This window comes from Bombus vancouverensis, chromosome 8 (assembly GCF_051014615.1).
Source record: "Bombus vancouverensis nearcticus chromosome 8, iyBomVanc1_principal, whole genome shotgun sequence".
NCBI classification, from domain to species: domain Eukaryota; kingdom Metazoa; phylum Arthropoda; class Insecta; order Hymenoptera; family Apidae; genus Bombus; species Bombus vancouverensis.
In genome coordinates, this window is record NC_134918.1 from 6,235,471 (window position 1) to 6,253,454 (window position 17,984).

A 17,984-nucleotide genomic window follows, 5' to 3' on the forward strand; every position below is an offset into this window, starting at 1 on the left:
GCCATACAAAAACTCCTAAATCATCAAACTCTTCATTGAACATCAAAATCATCTTAGCTCCGATCCTCTAATGGCTCCGACCCATTCACTAACGTTTCCTCCACGCATCGCGCTAATCCTCCAAAGCAGTGAAACGTCTGTTACCTTGAGCCACTTCGACGATCAACCACAAAAACTCTATGGGAGTACGACTAGCCATAAAACAATTCTTTTCAACGACACAATAGCAACGTATGTATACTAATATCTCGTTAGTTCGTGCCGCGTAATATCCTAGCGAAAGGCTAAGGCGATATGATCCAAACAGACATTGGAGAGACGCCATTAATCACTGAACGCGTTAAACAATTTCTCGAGCGTGTTTCTCGAAGACAAAAGCGGCCGCCCTCACCCTCTCCTTCTCGAACCCCTATTTTCCGATCGGTTGGCATTAAATTCGTTCGTCATCTTGTCTGTTACAGGACCTTTTCTCGCAGCTGCAGTTTTCGCAAGAGAGCGCGCTGCCGCCCGACACGCTGCGCCGCGCTCTGGCCGAGAGCTTTCTCGACCAGCAAAGGTTCCAGCTCGGATTCATGGACGACGCTGCGGAATGTTTCGTAAGTGGCGATTACCTAGTTCCCTTTGGCCTGTTACGCGCGCGATCAGCCAAGCTATGAGCCGAGTTGAGAGTTTGAATCTAAGCGAAACGAGTTTGCAATTTACTTGTACACGGGCGCTTTGCGATCTTAATCCTTTGGAGATGAGAATCCTTTCGGTACGAAGATCAAAAGGGAAGCATATATAAGCATATATTTCGTAGTTTTGATACAGAAACAACTTTCAAATTCAGTATCTTGTTAAATAATAATAAAAATGTTACTAAAATTGTCATTGTTATTCGTAGCTTTTTGAGGTGAATTTCATGTAGTAGAGGGATGAGGGTAGTTGAAAGTCTGTGAGGTAAATCATGGAAAGAATTAGAAAACGAAAAAAGGTGGGTGGATTTGGAGGGATTTTATTTCAGGGTGGATGTAGAAGGAAAGTTAAGGGATGAAGGGATGAAACGAAAGGTAAAAGTAGCTGTGATTACGTTGCACTTTCGAAGTTTTAAAATCTGGAATCGTTGGAAAGGCGTTTTTTAATCTTCTGCGTCTTAATTTTTGTAATACGATTATGGAGATTTTGGAAGATTATGAATTTCGAATAGGGTTATTGGCGATAAACAGACAGCGGATATTTACATATCTGTAGGACATTTAAAAATGTAGAAACATAGAATGTGCACATACTATTTAAAGAATCAAATCCTTCTTTAGATTCTACTTCTTTAACAAAAAATTTGAAAGAAAATGCAAGGAAGTCTAAGTTCGCATAAACATGCGCAGCCCAGTTATAAACGTTCCAGTACCAATGATCATAACCAAAGTCTCGATACTTCTTACAAATCTTACAGCAACCTTTCACGTTGTTTTTGTCCATTCATAAGAACGATTAGCCATTACTAGCGACTATAACGATGGCAGTCGCATTAATCTTTCCGTTTCGACATTCATGCCGGTGTGTCGCGGTTTCCTTCGATTTTCCAAGTGGTTTACGATCCTGAATATTCCATCCTGCAAACCAGTTTTCCCTCTCTGTTTCTCCTCCGTCTGCGTAGTCTGCGTACTATACGCAGTGACCAACTATCGCGGATTGCCGTAACGTGTTCGTAGGTGAGCCTAAGCAAATACACACTCGGTAGTGTTCACTTTCTCGTTTACACCGGAGTCACGTTTAGCCGGCTGCCGTTTGTACGCGTGCGTATGTCGACACGCAGTTGGAGCTGGATAAAATGAATGTAACGTCGCGAATGCAGTCCTCGGGTATAATAGATGTAAAGACTCGGCGAGCATGCTACTTAGCTATCTGGAGCGTTCTAGACTTCCAAGTACCCATGCTGATTGGATTATGTTTCGCGGTCAGCGGTAATTAAGCGATTCGATCGTGACACTGACGATTTAGAGTCCCTGGCCTTCGAATATTCGCACGATAAATTTTGAATATTTCAATACTTCCATTTCTTCAAATTTCACTAAATTATCGGGCCTTTCGTGATAAAGAACAGAATCCCTTAAGCTGAATTAATTGAAAAAGGACTAGTAGACATATCGATAGGTATGCTAGAATTTTTTACATCTTTTTGAAAGACTAGAAAAATAAATAAAATTATACTTGCATAGAAATGAACCAATTTACTTATGCAGAGTTTAAAGGATGCTATAGAAGAGTTTGCGGAGAACGAGTTTAGGTACACTTAGGTAGTTCTATCTATCTAGCAAAGTTATTTTGTTGCAGTCATTTGAACACGAACAGTTGATCTACTATTGAAAGAATAAATAACTAAAACGATGGTTATCTGCCTGTTGCGAGAACGAAACCAAAGCCGTTAACATATGCATGAGGGAATTAATGTCAATAGAAAAGTACCACAAGTACACTTTTTCCTACAAACGTGACGAATATAAAAAAGAGATATATAACATCCATATTCATTTAGAGGATCTTGTTAGTACTGTTAGTACTGATAACATGCAAGTTCTTTCATTATATCAATCGATAAAGTATATGTTTCAAAGTGGAAATACACAAAAATGATAAAAATTGCACATTTTTATATGACATTTTTTTAACTTTTCACACTAAACTAAATAAAATACAAAGATCGATTTTAGTCGATGTATATCATTATATGAAAGGGATGTGCATTCCTAACCTACCTGTAGATCTGCAAATGGTAATTATGCTAAACAACTATCGACTAGAAGCTACAAGCCCCATAAATTGTATCATGTGACGAATGAAAAGGTGTAAATTTTAGTTACGTCAAAATGTATGCACTTGTTGCTTGTTCGCAATTCACAACATTAATACTCACTAGCTAATTTTCTTCTACCAAAGGATTAAGATTGCCTTTTTGTGTAATAGAAAGCGAGTTGTAAATTCTGGTGTTAAAAAAATTATTATTTACAGTCTCGATACGAGCGGTGTGTAAGAAATGTTGCAAAATGGAGTCTGAGGGCTGATTTAGAACCGCATGAATTTTAACCATACTGATCATCCCATTACTTATATCTCTGGCTATGTCTTTAAATTTCCAATACGGAGCGCTTATGTTTCAAGACCTGCTGCCGTTTGACATTTGCCTAAATTTACGACTGGCTTTATACCTCTTCCAGCAACAGTACCTCGAAGAATGACGTAGAGAAGAATATGATAATATACGACTGGGCTTGCGCGGTTGCTTTTTATGATTTCGACTCATTGCTTTTTAGGTTTCATTTGGTTGGAGTTTTGATATATTGATTTTCCACTCGAATAATATATTTAGCTTTCATTTGTTAATAGTCACGCATACAATATCATTAATTCGGGTGTTATTTTGCGCTATTTATCTGCGATAAACAGAACCGAAATATAAATCATTTATCTGTCGAAAATTTGATCTCTATTTCTACAAATAAATTTATTTATTTTTAAAAAGATATTCACAAAGTTTTGTTCTGTTTTTTTTCTTTTTTTGGGGGGGGGGGGGGGAATATGAACGCTAACTATTTATTCAACCAATCAAGTTGGAACATTCACAGAAAATAGAGTGGGTGTTTATTCTAAGAGATTCACTTTATTCATTGTTCTAAGAGATTCGCAAGAAGCTACTGACAACAAATTGATTTTACATAAAAACCCAGTTTTTTATACAGAAAAAATTACAATTTTTTACAGAACGATTAAAAAGGCGCGATAAATCAAGCAAGTATAGAAATGCACATCCTGCTAGTTACGCTTTGAAATTACAATAATCGATGACTGATTACCAAGGACTCTTCTATTTCTAGCGGTGTATCATCGAGGATACGCTAATAACGGGAGACATATTTACGGGGAACGTGTTGTTTCAGGAAAACATTCTTCTGCGTATACATCTTCACATAGCCAGCGGAGAGGCGGAAGACATGTGCAGCGCGAGACACTGCGTGCCACATCAGAAGTTCGCCATGACGTTGGTCGAGCAAAGCGTTTGCGGAGCTTGCGGCGCAACCTCGGAGCCTCTGCCTTTTACACAGGTCAGTTTAATCGCTGACACTTTCCTCAAAGGGAATCGATGTTTCCAGTGAACCGCCCACTGAACAAATAACGACCGAAGCTTTAGTTGCAATTAATCAACTTTCAAGGGACTTTTAGTTAAACTGAGATTTACATAATTGGATAGAGTTGGAGGTAGAAGAAAACTTCAACAGAGAAGCGATTTTGGTAGATGAATTTAGAGTTAAATGCTTTTTCAATGTTAAAATGTTTTAATTTCTAATATGTATCTGGATATTAATTATATAAAGTATATATACAGAATTAAAATCATATACTGAAAATAAACTGATTGTGATCATGCTTGTGTGAGAACAAAAGTCAACATTTTTAGTAATTGCATAAGAAAGAAAAAATTTGTTATTCGTTGTTATCTTGAGGAGCTTGATAGTTCTAATCTTAAGTAATTATAAACTAGAATTACGAATATGTATGGAAAGGTATAAGATAGAAATAACATTGACAGTTTTTATGTTTAATGAGCAAGATATTTAAAATCAAGTATCCTCAATAGTTAAGATCTATTTTTCTACAGGCCAGGTAATGAAGATCGCTTTTCTACAATTGTAATCTTATCTTCACGTTTTACAAAAACAGGAGAGAAACCTACAAAAAAAGGTTGAATTCTCGTAAACATACGTAACACAAACAACATTAGTACTACAACAGTAGTGTCTTCACAACATCCTAATTATATTTCCAAGTCATTCTTATCATAATTCGCAAGATCACCGACAACAATTTTCTCCATCATCACTTCCCTTCGATCATTAGATCATTATCATCGACCACTCGTCTCTAAAATTCTCTCTCCGCATTTAAAAACACGACATTCATGACAAGCACTCATATACATACGTAACGCAGAATCTGTCGATAGCGTGTAGTTCGCGGAAAACGTGTTTCTTGCGAAACGTTCCATTACGTTTCAAGGATAATCCAGAGAACAGTTTCCTCTTTCGCTCCAACCGTCCGATCCATCTGACCGTACGATATTTTCTTACCATTCAACGTTACTTTTCTCACGTAGCCCACGCAGGTGGACCCATAGAAAGGACCTAGAGAAAAAATATGCTCAGGTAGAACTTTTCAAATTGAGGGCTTGGGACAGGTTAGGGTTGGTTCGTAAATAGAGGAAGGAAAATTTAAAGGTAAATAGATGGGGATGAGAAGTTTTTTGAGGATCAGGTTGAGAATTTGGAATTTTAGACGTGGAGTGGGATTTTTAATTATTTAGGTTCTAGTTTCTTAATTTTTGTAGTAGGAATTGGAATTACTATGATTACTAGACTATGGATATTTCTGGAATTTTGTAATATTCAGTAATTTTAATCATTATTTTTTTTAATAGTAATTTTATAATGTTTTAACAATTCTATTATATTTCTATTATATTACAAACTCAAGTAAAATAACGGAATGTAAATAGAAGTTTGTTTCACCTTGTAGATATTATAATTAACCTTCTATTTTGGATATATTTTATATTTTTCCATGTTATACGCATTCTGTAAAGTTTTAAACTTTTCAATTTTCCAAAAAATACGTAAACGCCCTCAGCGATGGTTTAGAATTCGAATAAGTTTATTGGTGATATTGGCTTATTGATAGTAGAATTCCATACAGTCCGTACTTATTGTGTTTCTGTGAAAACGAGGCAATCGATGAGTTTGAGGGTGGTTCAGGTATTTTAGGCTGATAAACGGGGGAAGCAAGCGGAAGTTGGCCTCTTTGGCTAGGTTTAAGAGATTTAAGCGACTTAGCTAAGAAACCTTAGCGCGTCGAGAAACTGAACGAACGATCGAGTCGCGCCGTGTAAACGGATTAGCCGATCGGAATTTGGCGGCTCATTGGTCACGAACGATGAACAGGAACGGAAAGGGATGGATTTTAGGGGTGGATTAGAGTATAATGTTTCGCCCAGTAAACTTGCAATATGATTGGAAGGGTATAAGAACACTTGGAGTTGGTAATGTTCTGTTCAGTAAGTCGATGGGATTGTAATTGATGTGAAATGAGGATTTGTCGTAGATTGGAATTAATTACTAATTGTTGGAACTACTACTTTATATGAGAAAGGGTTAATAAGGGAATTAATGCTTAATTTCATATAAATAATTATATTTATAATCTGCGGTACCAAAAATTAGGGAACGAAGAAAAAAGCTTTTTATAGAGAGTTTCGTAATAATTTTTTCTCCTATTTGAAGAATTTTATAAATAAAGAGTTAAATCTTCATAATATTTTACAAGAGAAACAAGAATTATTTAAAATTCACAAACTTGAATAAAAACCATTGAAAACTGTAATAATTCCTTCCATTTTATTCAAATTTCCTACTATTTATGATCTTTGATATTATATGTTTATTCAAAGTCAGTTGTCTGTTGCACGAGCACAGCTGCTACGCTATCGAAACAAATTTAACCAACGTAACATTACGCGAACAGCTTGATCAGCATGCGCAAAACGATAATTTTTATTACAAGAGAAGAACCGCAAGATTACAAGGAACCTATTAGCAGATACCGCTGTATGATTTCTTGTTTCGATCTTATTATAACCTTCTTTTTTTAAATATTAAGAATTTTTTTGTTTGGTTAAACTAGAGGAAAACTGTGGCATAAAAGTTCGAAGACAGTGTTAATTAATGAGAAAAATGAATTACGGAGAAGAATGTCGAACAACAAAGAGAAGGGGAAAAATTTTTGCCCTAAGTTTCACGGTTTTGCCAGATTTAATCACCGTGAACGTATGCCCGTGCAACTGTTATTGCGTTTCTAATAAACTGCCCCCTTGTTCGACGAGGTTGATTATTTCCGCCTCGACGAGGAAAGTGAAACTCTCGATTATTCCTCTCTCCGTTCTTGTCACTCGCATTCTACGCTGGGCTATTTGCAACCTTTGCTTCACTCGAAAACGTGTTCGAGTTAAACGCTTCCGCTTATTTATGGAATAAGAAATATAGTTGGTAAATTGTTTCCATTATGCGACAGGTGTATAGGACAGGTTAGATAAGGAAATAATCTCCATAGATTGATTGAAATAAGATTTTCTGTTGCATAATGCATGCAGCATATTTTTTCTTTCAATATATTTCCCTTAAAGGCCTAAAAGCTGATCTTAATTAATACGGGGAAGACTTTCTTCTTAAAATTTATTGTTCTGTATACAAAATGTACAATAATACAATTGGTAAATTACGAATAACTTTACTTCGAATATTCTATATGTTTTTAAACGTTATATGCATTTCGTACCGTTAAATTTCCCATAAACATATAAAAATTCCCGATATAATGATAATTCATAAGAAATTATTATTTTATTAATTTCTAGTTTAAACGACTTCATTGATTATGAATGTATTAAATGAATTAACACAGAACAGTAGAAGAAGCGGACACAAAAAGTTCTTTATCGTGGGAGTGAATATATATCTCACGGTGTATGGAAGAGTTAATTAAATTTCTAGTTAGCAACATGGAATTAGTTGTGGCAAAGTTTCGATAAGAAGGGAAGACCGAGAGCGCGGTCCTGAACAAATGCAATAACGAAAGTCGTATTTCGTTCACGGTACTTCGTAATTACTCCGTTTCTATGATAAAATTATATAATTTTCTGGGAACTTCACACTTCGTTGTGCTTTCATCGTACGCCGCCTGTTTTCCCTTTCATTAAACCAACCCGGGTGATTAAATTCTTTAATCTGTTTCCTTTCACGAGCTATAGAGCTTTTCGCTTTATGAAAATCATGTTCTTAACTCACTAAATACACTTCCTGCAATAACACTCATACTCTTATGTCGCACTTGATTACGAAATTTTCAAGACTTTAGTTTACGATTTCATACACGATATATTCCATATATTTACATTCATCAAAGTGTTGCAAATGTTACAAATTTGAAACGTAGTAAAATTAATCTCAAGAGCATTTTTTCAATAATTTTTTGAATAAAAACAACAATAAGAAATTGTTCCTACTAAATATATATTAATAAATATTTGTGTACGTTAACTAAATTCTACTTACTGTTAGCCAAATACCATTAACCGCGTACGTTATTTATGATAGAATTTTCCTCTGAAATTGCAAACGAAAATCATATCCAAACCATACTAAATCGAGCTACAGGAGATAAAATCCGAAACTCATTGAAAGATTGAAATTTGCGTAATATATCAGGACAAATCGAATTAACGTGTTTCTTAATCTTGTGTTCAGAATAACATGAAAAGTGGACGTTTCTTAATGCAGGGTAGGAACAAAAGCATGATCAGAGCGCATTGTGAGCATAATCGAGCACAGGCCACGAACAGTTCACGTGGGTGGAGTTGGTTCTCCCTTCGTATCGGCTGTTGTCGGCTGTAATTGTAAAAACGCAAAACTCATTGCAATCTGGTATCGGTCATGGCCGATCGCTTTTACCAGCTGGCTACTATTCAGACTCGATGGAACGTTGTATAACATAGGAGAGAGCATGTATACGAAACTTTTACTTTGTTAGAGAATAATGGATACAAGAGTGGCATAGATCAGAAATTGCTATTAGATATTCTGTACAATATTCGACAAAATAATGAAAAATTTCATTTGTTGTATAATCATCAGAATAGAGAATTTATGAAGAATTTTAATGTACAGAAATAGGCAAAATGTACGTGATACGTGATACATCTAAAGTATCTATCTAAACCAAAGTAATTTCTATATGATGAAAGAAATCTCTGGTTAGGTCTTTTTTTGGTTGTGTTCATAAAAATACAAGTTTGCATAAATGCATATTAATGCAGATTAATAATCATACGTCAATCAAGTTTAATTCAAATTTTGGTTTCTATAATCAATATTATCCATCAAAGGTTATCATGGCATGAATCAAAAACAAAATTGATATTCGTGTATTTATGCCATCACGAAAATTGTTACAGAAGTGTATCTATTTAAATAAAGGTTTATTCGTAAAACACATTGATTAATAAATCATCAATTCAATAGTCATTAGAACTAACTGTAGGATTTAATATTTGATCCATTAGCGCAAACTTTCACATTGATCATGTTGAATATTCTTATTTCAATATTAACAAAATGCAACATCTAATTTCAGTTACTAATACTCGACATTTAAATCCGATAATACTAATGTTTACTTTTTTCCCTTTCATTTAATTCCAACAAATCATTCGTCTTCCTAATACACACAATCACGAATCGAAATTTGTTTCCAGATGGTTCATTACGTGTCAGCGTCGGCACTGACGTCGCAAGCTCGACAGACACCTCCGAATTCGCGAAACAGTCCGGATCTCTTCGGTCAGCTCTTGCGAAAAGCCGGAGGCATGGGCGACATCAGGGACTGTCCGGTGAGTAATTTCGATTTTCACTTAAAAGTCGACTTTCTTCCTATATCCGCGTTTTTACAATTTTATGAATCATTTTCTCTCGAACGATTCACAAGTTTGCACCTTAAAACAGTTCCGGTGACTCGCGTTTGATTCATCCGTCTGACGAGATCAGGTACACTCTCCTTTGGCCTTTCTTGGAAATAATATGCCGCGGACTTTCTCTTTGAAGTGGAACGATAACTATCGTTCGAGCGCCGTGGGCTATTTGGTCGGTCGTATGGAGAAGCTGCGGATTCAGATGGAATCCGATGCTACCGAGAAATTCTGTCATTTGCTGGGATTTTTACGACAAAGCAATTAACAAATACTATGGGTCATGGTTAATAATTATAGGACGAACGATTTAAAAATTAGACCAATTAATCGTTCACTTTTATAACTGCTGTTGAGTAATAGTTACTGCAGTTCTGCTTTGTGGTGGATTAAGATATCGTTAAATAATATTATAATTAATATTATGACACACTGCCTGTTTTGATATTTATGTATTTATTAATCAAATCAACTACCGCGTTGGAGCACTCATAAATTAATTATCAAGTTATTTATTAGCGAATTTTGTATTTATTAACTAACCGTATCGATCTAGAATTTGATAGTTATTCCTTTTAAAACTTTAATATTGACCAAACAAAATGTAGAATTTCAATCAAAAAGAGTTTCATTTTGAAAACTATAAAAGCGCGTAAATTACTTTCAACCAGGATATTGTAATAATATGTCATTTTAATTTTTTACCATCCAATGACAAATGAGGATTGTAATTACAAACAGAATTATGAAACATTTTATTTTCTATTTGTAGAGCTCCTGTGGTGCGAAAATCCAAATCTGTCGGACCCTGATGAACCGACCGGAAATCGTTTCCGTCGGAGTTGTATGGGATAGCGAACGGCCGTCGTTGGAGCATATCATGGACGTTTTCGCAACCGTGGGAACGTCCCTCAGATTGAGCGATGTTTTCCACAGTGTAGTGGACTCTCGATGGGGTGCCTCGACCGTGCACAATCTCGTTGGAGTCGTCACATATTACGGGAAACACTACTCCACCTTCTTTTTTCACACTAAACTGAAGGTTAATAATAGTATAGATTGCACGATACACTCTCTTCATTATGCAAATGGATCGACTTAATTCTCGTTTACGGAGGAACTAATTTTTGATGCCGTACATATAAAGTGATTTTGCAATTTAAATAGAGCATAATTATCAGAATTAACGTGTGCTTTTTAACGAAACATGAAACGATTAGTATTAGTAGCGTTGATATTGATACATATGAAATGTGTATATAATGTTAATTTTCGAACGAAGGTACAGATAAGTAATGTCATTTCTTAGCGATTTCTTCGATCAATAACAAAAACTTGGTCATTGTGCCTCAGGTATGGATTTACTTTGACGACGCAACCGTCAAAGAAATTGGACCACGGTGGGAACAGGTGGTAGAAAAGTGCAGAAGAGGCAGATATCAGCCGTTGCTTTTGCTGTACGCAACTCCTGGAGGAACTCCGGTGAATACAGAGAATGCCCCGAAAACCGTGACGCCTTTTCCGAACGGAAATGGACTGAAGACACCCCCGAAGAATAATGTTCGACGATCGATCACGCCCAGCCCGGAAAAACCATCGATCAACAGTACCGCCAGACGTGCCATCACACCAAATCCTGATAGTCCTCCTCACCCTTACACGCAACGCAGGATTTATAGTGATTATCAGAATCTGACAGACATTCAGAACAACATCTTTGGAAATCAGGTAACTTTTCTACTTCGATATACGATATTGATCGCTATATTATTAATTATCCTTAATTAGAGATGGATAGTCTATTTATTAAATTACAGTGTTGTAGAAAAATGGTGTAATATATTTATCTTATTCAATAATTTTGACCAACGGAAAGATTTTGATAAAGCCTCCTTTTTTTTTAGAATTGGAAGTATATAGATATTTAAATGTTGGAATATTTGGAATATTTTTATTGCATTATGATACTCGAATGACGGTCTAAAGTCGAATGATCTACAGTCAAAGACTAAATGTTGGATCGAGATTATTTAATGAATCATTTGCATGTTAAATGATTGGGATGAAGGAGTTGAGAAGAATCCTTAATTTGAGAACACTACAAATACAAATAAATTTTATAATAGAATCTGTATGCTTCCAGATATTAAAAGGAACGATTGTATGAACTCGTACAAATAAGATATTCTTACTTTTGCAATAAAATTTTGACTCTATTCCAAAATATATTAAAACGTAAAAGATATTAATTGTATTTTCGCGATATAAAAAAAATATATTTCTATTTTCTGTTGAAGGGTGTTGATACCGTCGACGGAGAGGCGGAATCCAAGTATATCAGTCGACGTGCCGTGGAAAACGTGATGCAACAGCAGAAGAAACAGCAAATGCAGCTGACACGTAGTCTAAGCGCAGGATCGACACCACAGGATGCTATCAGTATTCCTGACCACTTGAACGTACCACGGAGGCGAGATTCTGGAAACTGGTCTGGTGACCGGAACAGCGCTTCCTCGAGTTCCTCCACCACGATGGATAATCCGTATTTGTACATCGTCAATAAAATGCAGAGGAACTCGGGTGTGCCAAAAAGCCCGACCAGCAAATCTGGAGAACTCTCAAGTAGTAGCAGTGGCCATTACGATGCTGGATACGACTCGTATTCTTTGTCGTCCACGGATAGCCTTCCGCTCCAACAAGGGCTAAAGCATAACCTGCAGGTGCGTGTTACTCTCAACAATATTGAAATAATATTAGTAGCAAATGCTATCTTCACTTTTGATTTAGTTTTTCATAAGAAATCTGTTCTTTCACATTGTATATTACTCTTTCTAAGATTACTCTGTACACTGTAGTAAAAGATTGCTAGGATATTTTTATTTAATAACTCGACTCGTAGAATTTTTTCACGTTTTCCTTTGTTTTCGAATTCCTATTTTTTTATTCTATTAAATTTATCTGATATTTTTCCAATACCGTAATATTATTAACGAAAGGGAACGTAGAGTTAAATCGATTTACTTAACATAGCTTGCCCAGATTCCGGAAGGCTACCAAGCTTCTTCAGGCGACGACTGCGAGCGCCTCTGCAAAGAAACCGATGCACTCTTGGACAAATCTCGAGCTGCTGAGGACGCGGGCGACCTCAGCACCGCGGTCGCTTTGTGCAGTGCAGCCAGCAGCAAAGCTAGAGCCGCCATGGATGCACCGTACAACAATCCTCACACTATCAGAACAGCAAGGATGAAGCACAATACTTGCGTGATGAGGACCAGGAGTCTCCACAGAAGAATGTTGCAGGAGCAGGCAACAGCGAATGGAGAAAAGGAAGGTGAGTCGTTTTATTTTGTGCATTTAGTTTCATTTCTGTTAAATATTTATAAGAACTAAACGGCAGACTGAATGAAAACTGATTTATCGTCATTAACTTTTAAGAGAAAAATTCAAAGAAAAGTTTCTCGGCAGTGTAAGAAAGACCATTGATCCTAGGCTAGGATTAAAAAAATGATAGGATATTATATTTTATACAAAATCATCTAGAGAATTTATAAATCAATTTATAACATGGATAAATATATATGTTTCAGAAGGAGCACCGGAAGGTAGACATTCACGAGAGAACAGCAAATCTGGCCAACACTCTCGACAGAGTTCCAGGGACAAAGGAAATCATTCTCGACAAAACAGCCGAGAACTCCTAGTAAATCCTCCCTCTATAACTACCGACAAACCTGCCACAAAGAGCATCGAGATCTACGCCACGTTACCAAAAAAGAAGACCTTACGCAGCAAGGCAACAGCCGTGAATGTGATCGAGGATGAGGAGTACATGTTGTACGATCGACCAATGCAAAGGACAGGATTATTCAGTCGTACCAAACGTTGTGACGATGATAAGAAAGACAAGAAGCGAGCTCGAAGTGAAGAAAGAAACAAGAACGTCTCTAAAGACTTCTCCATTGCTCCCTCCCGTTCTTCTCCCTCGCCAAAAGGAGCTAAAGTGGAAAAATCTAAAGAAAATGACACGATTGCCAATAATGTACGAAATTCTCAACCGAATAACGCCAATGGTGAACAGAAACAAGGCAAAAAGCAACACAAAATTAGAAGAAAATTATTGATGGGTGGGTTGATCAAGAGGAAGAATAGGAGCATGCCAGATTTACGAGAAGGCCAGGATGGACAAGCAAATGCCAGCGTGGAGGGTACCTCCAACACTTTACCGAAGCAGTCAGTGGACGATTCAAGCGTTGGTTTAAAGGGCAACGAGGTGTGCCAATCTCTAAGCGGCTATTTATCAGAAGGACACCTAGAGTTTACTGGAAATAGTAATGGTAGCCCAGGCAGTACTAGTAATCCAAATTTGGAGAGAAGTCGTCTAATGAGGAAGAGCTTCCACGGCAGCGCCGGCAAAGTGTTACACGTAGCGAAGGTTCCTCCGCCTCCTCCGCTCAGGACCACTTCTCAACTTAGCAAGTCTAAGTGTTCGGGCGAAGTGCACAACGAGCAGCAATCTGAAAAATCGGTCTATCCAACATCAGAAAGTCAATGTACTTCTAATCCACCTCAAGATCAGAATGGAACATATTGGAATCATGTAAACGCGACAAATTCAGCTGGTGGAGCTAATAGAACGTCTAATTACACCGATTACTCGTCCGAGTCTCATTCTCTTCCATTCTTACCCTCTTATAGTATAGAACAAAATAGCGCGAATGTACCAACGTCCTGTCCGTCGAATTATAACAGCAAACCTAGAATTCAGGATGACGTGGTACAGTATGCTAATGGAATCTTGTATGAACCCACGTTTGTGGTTACCAGAGCGGATGTGCACAATGAACAGAGTCCTGTAAAACAGCAAAATCAAGTGGATTCTCTGCCTCCATATCCTGAAAGTGGAAATGTTTCTCATTCGAGACAACCCAGCGAAGACTTTCCTCCTCCGCCATATCCTTCTATTCATTCTGTATCTCATTCGAGACAAGCTAGCGAGGACTTTCCACCACCGCCACCTCCTATTGCTGAAAGCTCTAACCATGTTCATGATCAACAACAGTATCAGGAACAGTATCAACATCAGTATCAGCAACAACAATATCAGCAGTATCAACAACACCAGCACCAGCAACAGATCGTACATATGCAGCAGCGTCAACAGCAGCTGGATAATCAGCATATTAGTAGCTTATTGTCCCAGTTGCAGATGAAAAGGGATCAAATTTTAGCCTGTGAAGCTTCAAGAGAGGAAAAGAGATCCGAAGAACAGGAGGAAGAAGAGAAATCGTCTGGAGAGACTTGGTTACGTGAATTGCAGGCAAAACAGGCAGAGAGGAGGATGAAGAAGCAGGGTCCTCTTGAACAAGATATTCCAAAAGTTAGATCGTCTGCTCCAACAATTTCAGGACCAACGATCGCCAGGAGAACGAGCGATTTGATGATGAATAGTCTTGGCCAAAGTTACGATCAGTCCAGTCGGGATGTGCCCGATTGTCCAAGGGTCGTTTCTTCTGTTAAAGACATGGCTGCTAGATTCGAACAAATTAAGTTGCAACCAGTGCCTAAAACAGAACCAGACCAGAAAATTCTAATGAAGCAAAATGTGAACTGTGTTTCTCCTTCTCCACTATTAGATGCTCCTCAGGATGTACAAGTGGAAGAATCGAGGCCAATGAAGCTATCTACAGAAAATCTGGCGAACTTTACTAAAACTGACAATTCCTCGAGTCAGTCGATCATGAATTCGAGCTTCGAATCTAGTTCCAGTCAGAACAGTTTTATTTCCACTACAGCCCCGAATAATCCCATGCAAATACAGCAGAGCGGATTAAATCAAGCAATCATGTCGATGTCTCTTACGCTGCCACACGAAAACGGCTTGCCTATTGATTATCCAGAGGATGATATCAGCGAAGTTGCTATGCAGAATACCATACAGAATACGACGATTCTACCAAGTGAGGACGATATCGCGCCGAGGAAAGTGAAACGACGAATAGGAAAAAAGAAGAGCGTATCGTTCTGTGACCAAGTCGTTCTCGTTGCAACTGCAGAGGACGACGAGAAAGATTCTTATATACCTAATCCGATTCTGGAAAGGGTTCTTCGATCAGCGATGAACAAGCCAGAAACTGCTCAAGTCCTTCGAGAGATTAGAAGTCTTCAGGAAGCGGAGATGAATAGAGAGAATTGCACTGCCACCAAATTCCAACAGCAGACGCTGCCATTGAAAAGCGAAGCGGACAGTGTTCCTGCAACTCCGTATCAAGATCAGTTGAGAAGCGTGAACCCTATACCTATACCAGACACGATTAAACCTACTTTTGGAAGGCAAAATTCAAACGAGTCGGTGGGATCATTGTCAGACAAGAAATTATGTAGCTCTTATGGTAATGAAGGGCAGGATGTTGTCAGGGATACCTACTCAGGACTTCCCAATGTATCCAAACCACCTACATCGTATTCTCCGCAACTCCAGCAACAGATAAGATACTCTCAGAATGGATACATGCCATATTTGCAGTCTCAGTCAACGTATCCCCAAGCACAGACGTCTCATCCAAGAAACCAAGGCATTACTCTGTCTCAAACCCAGAAACCAGCCAGTCCTTACCCCACTCAAATTCAGTATGTACAGAACAACGTGCAGCAACAGAAAGGAATGTCCCAAAAGAGCAGCTATCAGACTTATTACCAGTTAGAACAACAACATAATCAGATGAACAAGCAGATGTCTCAGCAACAGCAACCTAACATAAACCAGAGGATTACGAATCACAATGCAAGTCCCATAACTGTTCAGCATTCGCAGCAGCAATTTGTATATCCACCAACTCAATCTCCAAGCCCTTATCAGAACCAATACAGCCACAGTTCCTATCAAGGCTATCCCTACCAATCTGTTCCTCAGCAGAATAGAATAAACCAACCTCTTCCACAGTATCAACCACCACCCAATCCTCCAACTTCCTATCAACAACAACAGAGCATGCAGAATTATCAACAAAGACACGATAATTATCAGAGAGCACCGCAGAAGGCCGATCAACAAAATATTTTAGCACCAAATCAAACGTATCCTAATGCATTGCAAAATGGCCAGATTCAGTCGAATATGAAGTATCCTACGTACCAGCATCCCCCTGTGTCTAAACAGAGCAAACAAATGCATTTTGTACCTACGTCAAAGGGTAACCCAACAGTGACACAATCTACGTCTCCGTTACAAAAGCCTACGGTTGGTGGCACTGCAAGAACCGCACCGTGTCATCTCTGCCGGAAGAAACAGGTGTCTGAACCTGCTATTTACTGTTCAGACTGCGACTTTTACATGTCTCGTTTCCGGCCAAAAAATTGAGGTCTCTATCATACATGTTGATAGACAACATATTAATGAATCGACGAGTCGATTTGGTAGCATGTTCTTTCTAGGAGATGTATAGACGAACTACAATTAACGCGTAGGATAGTACTGTCTAAGCTAAACTTCTTTTTTGGTATGTTAATGATATAATAGGGGTGAAACGCGCCCTTCCATTTTTGTACAAAGTTAAGTTAGTCGTAGATTTGATGTAATGGAAGACCTTCATCGTGCAGCTACTAACTAGATGTATTCATGTACCACTGACCGTGTACTTAGCGACGTTTGTAATTTATAGTGAATCATATATGTAGAAGGAGACATGGTCTCATATATGTATCAGTCGTGTTCTTATGTAACATCATTTCGTGGTTTGTACGTTAGGCTAACGTAACAGATATGTTTCTCAAATCTTATATCATTTGTATTCCTCGTGATTCTGTTGTACATAGATTATTTCTATGTAGTCTTTAAGTTTCTTGTAAAAAATGTCGATGTAACTCTCTTAGGGTTAGCTTTACGAGGAAGCGTTTCTGTTTTTCACGCATACGCATGTATGAAAATGCTGCGATTGTATTTTCGTTCGGGAGACAGTTTGTCAGAATTGTGATACTAGCCATGCTACATAGAGTCTTATCGTTAAACATTTAGGAACCGTATCACGACGAAACGATACGGATAGTCGCACAAAATCGTGAGAAATAGAGGAAGCGTGGAGGGAACATGATCTCTGATGAAAGCGTGAAGTTTATATTTTATGTTGATAGGTGTTGATGTTATATATAATTATTGTGTACTTAACGGTTACGTTGTATTGTAACGGTTGTCTATGTGTACTAGATCGATGTACAAATCCACACACCCCCTTCCCTCGATTTTATACGTTTTGTATAAGTATTTTGTTTTAAAAATACTTGATTTCCTCCCGAATGACATTGAATAAAGCGCTGTCGAAATATTTCAACACGTGTTTCACAATCGGATTCATTTGACACCTGAATAGCCAGTATTACTAGAAAAATGTGACGATGGAACAGGAAAGGATATTTTAAATATTTATTTATGAAAATGGGAAAAATT

At 37.7% G+C, this 17,984-nt stretch overlaps 1 protein-coding gene across 4 annotated transcripts in view; it reads left to right on the forward strand.

Annotated features, from left to right (window-relative positions):
• The window catches only part of ec (ubiquitin specific peptidase echinus), a 124,578-nt gene extending 106,710 nt beyond the window's left edge, over positions 1–17,868 (forward strand). For 3 of the 4 annotated variants that reach the window (XM_033347931.2, XM_033347935.2, XM_033347934.2), the window contains 8 exons: positions 462–596; positions 3,915–4,079; positions 9,335–9,469; positions 10,317–10,586; positions 10,898–11,272; positions 11,842–12,264; positions 12,575–12,875; positions 13,132–17,868. In XM_033347931.2, coding sequence (XP_033203822.1) covers positions 462–596; positions 3,915–4,079; positions 9,335–9,469; positions 10,317–10,586; positions 10,898–11,272; positions 11,842–12,264; positions 12,575–12,875; positions 13,132–16,901 — 5,574 coding nt within the window. In that variant the 3' untranslated portion in view covers positions 16,902–17,868. The remainder of the gene's footprint in view (positions 1–461; positions 597–3,914; positions 4,080–9,334; positions 9,470–10,316; positions 10,587–10,897; positions 11,273–11,841; positions 12,265–12,574; positions 12,876–13,131) is intronic. The other variant, XM_033347933.2, reaches the window with a different exon arrangement.
• Positions 17,869–17,984: the final 116 nt, after the last annotated feature.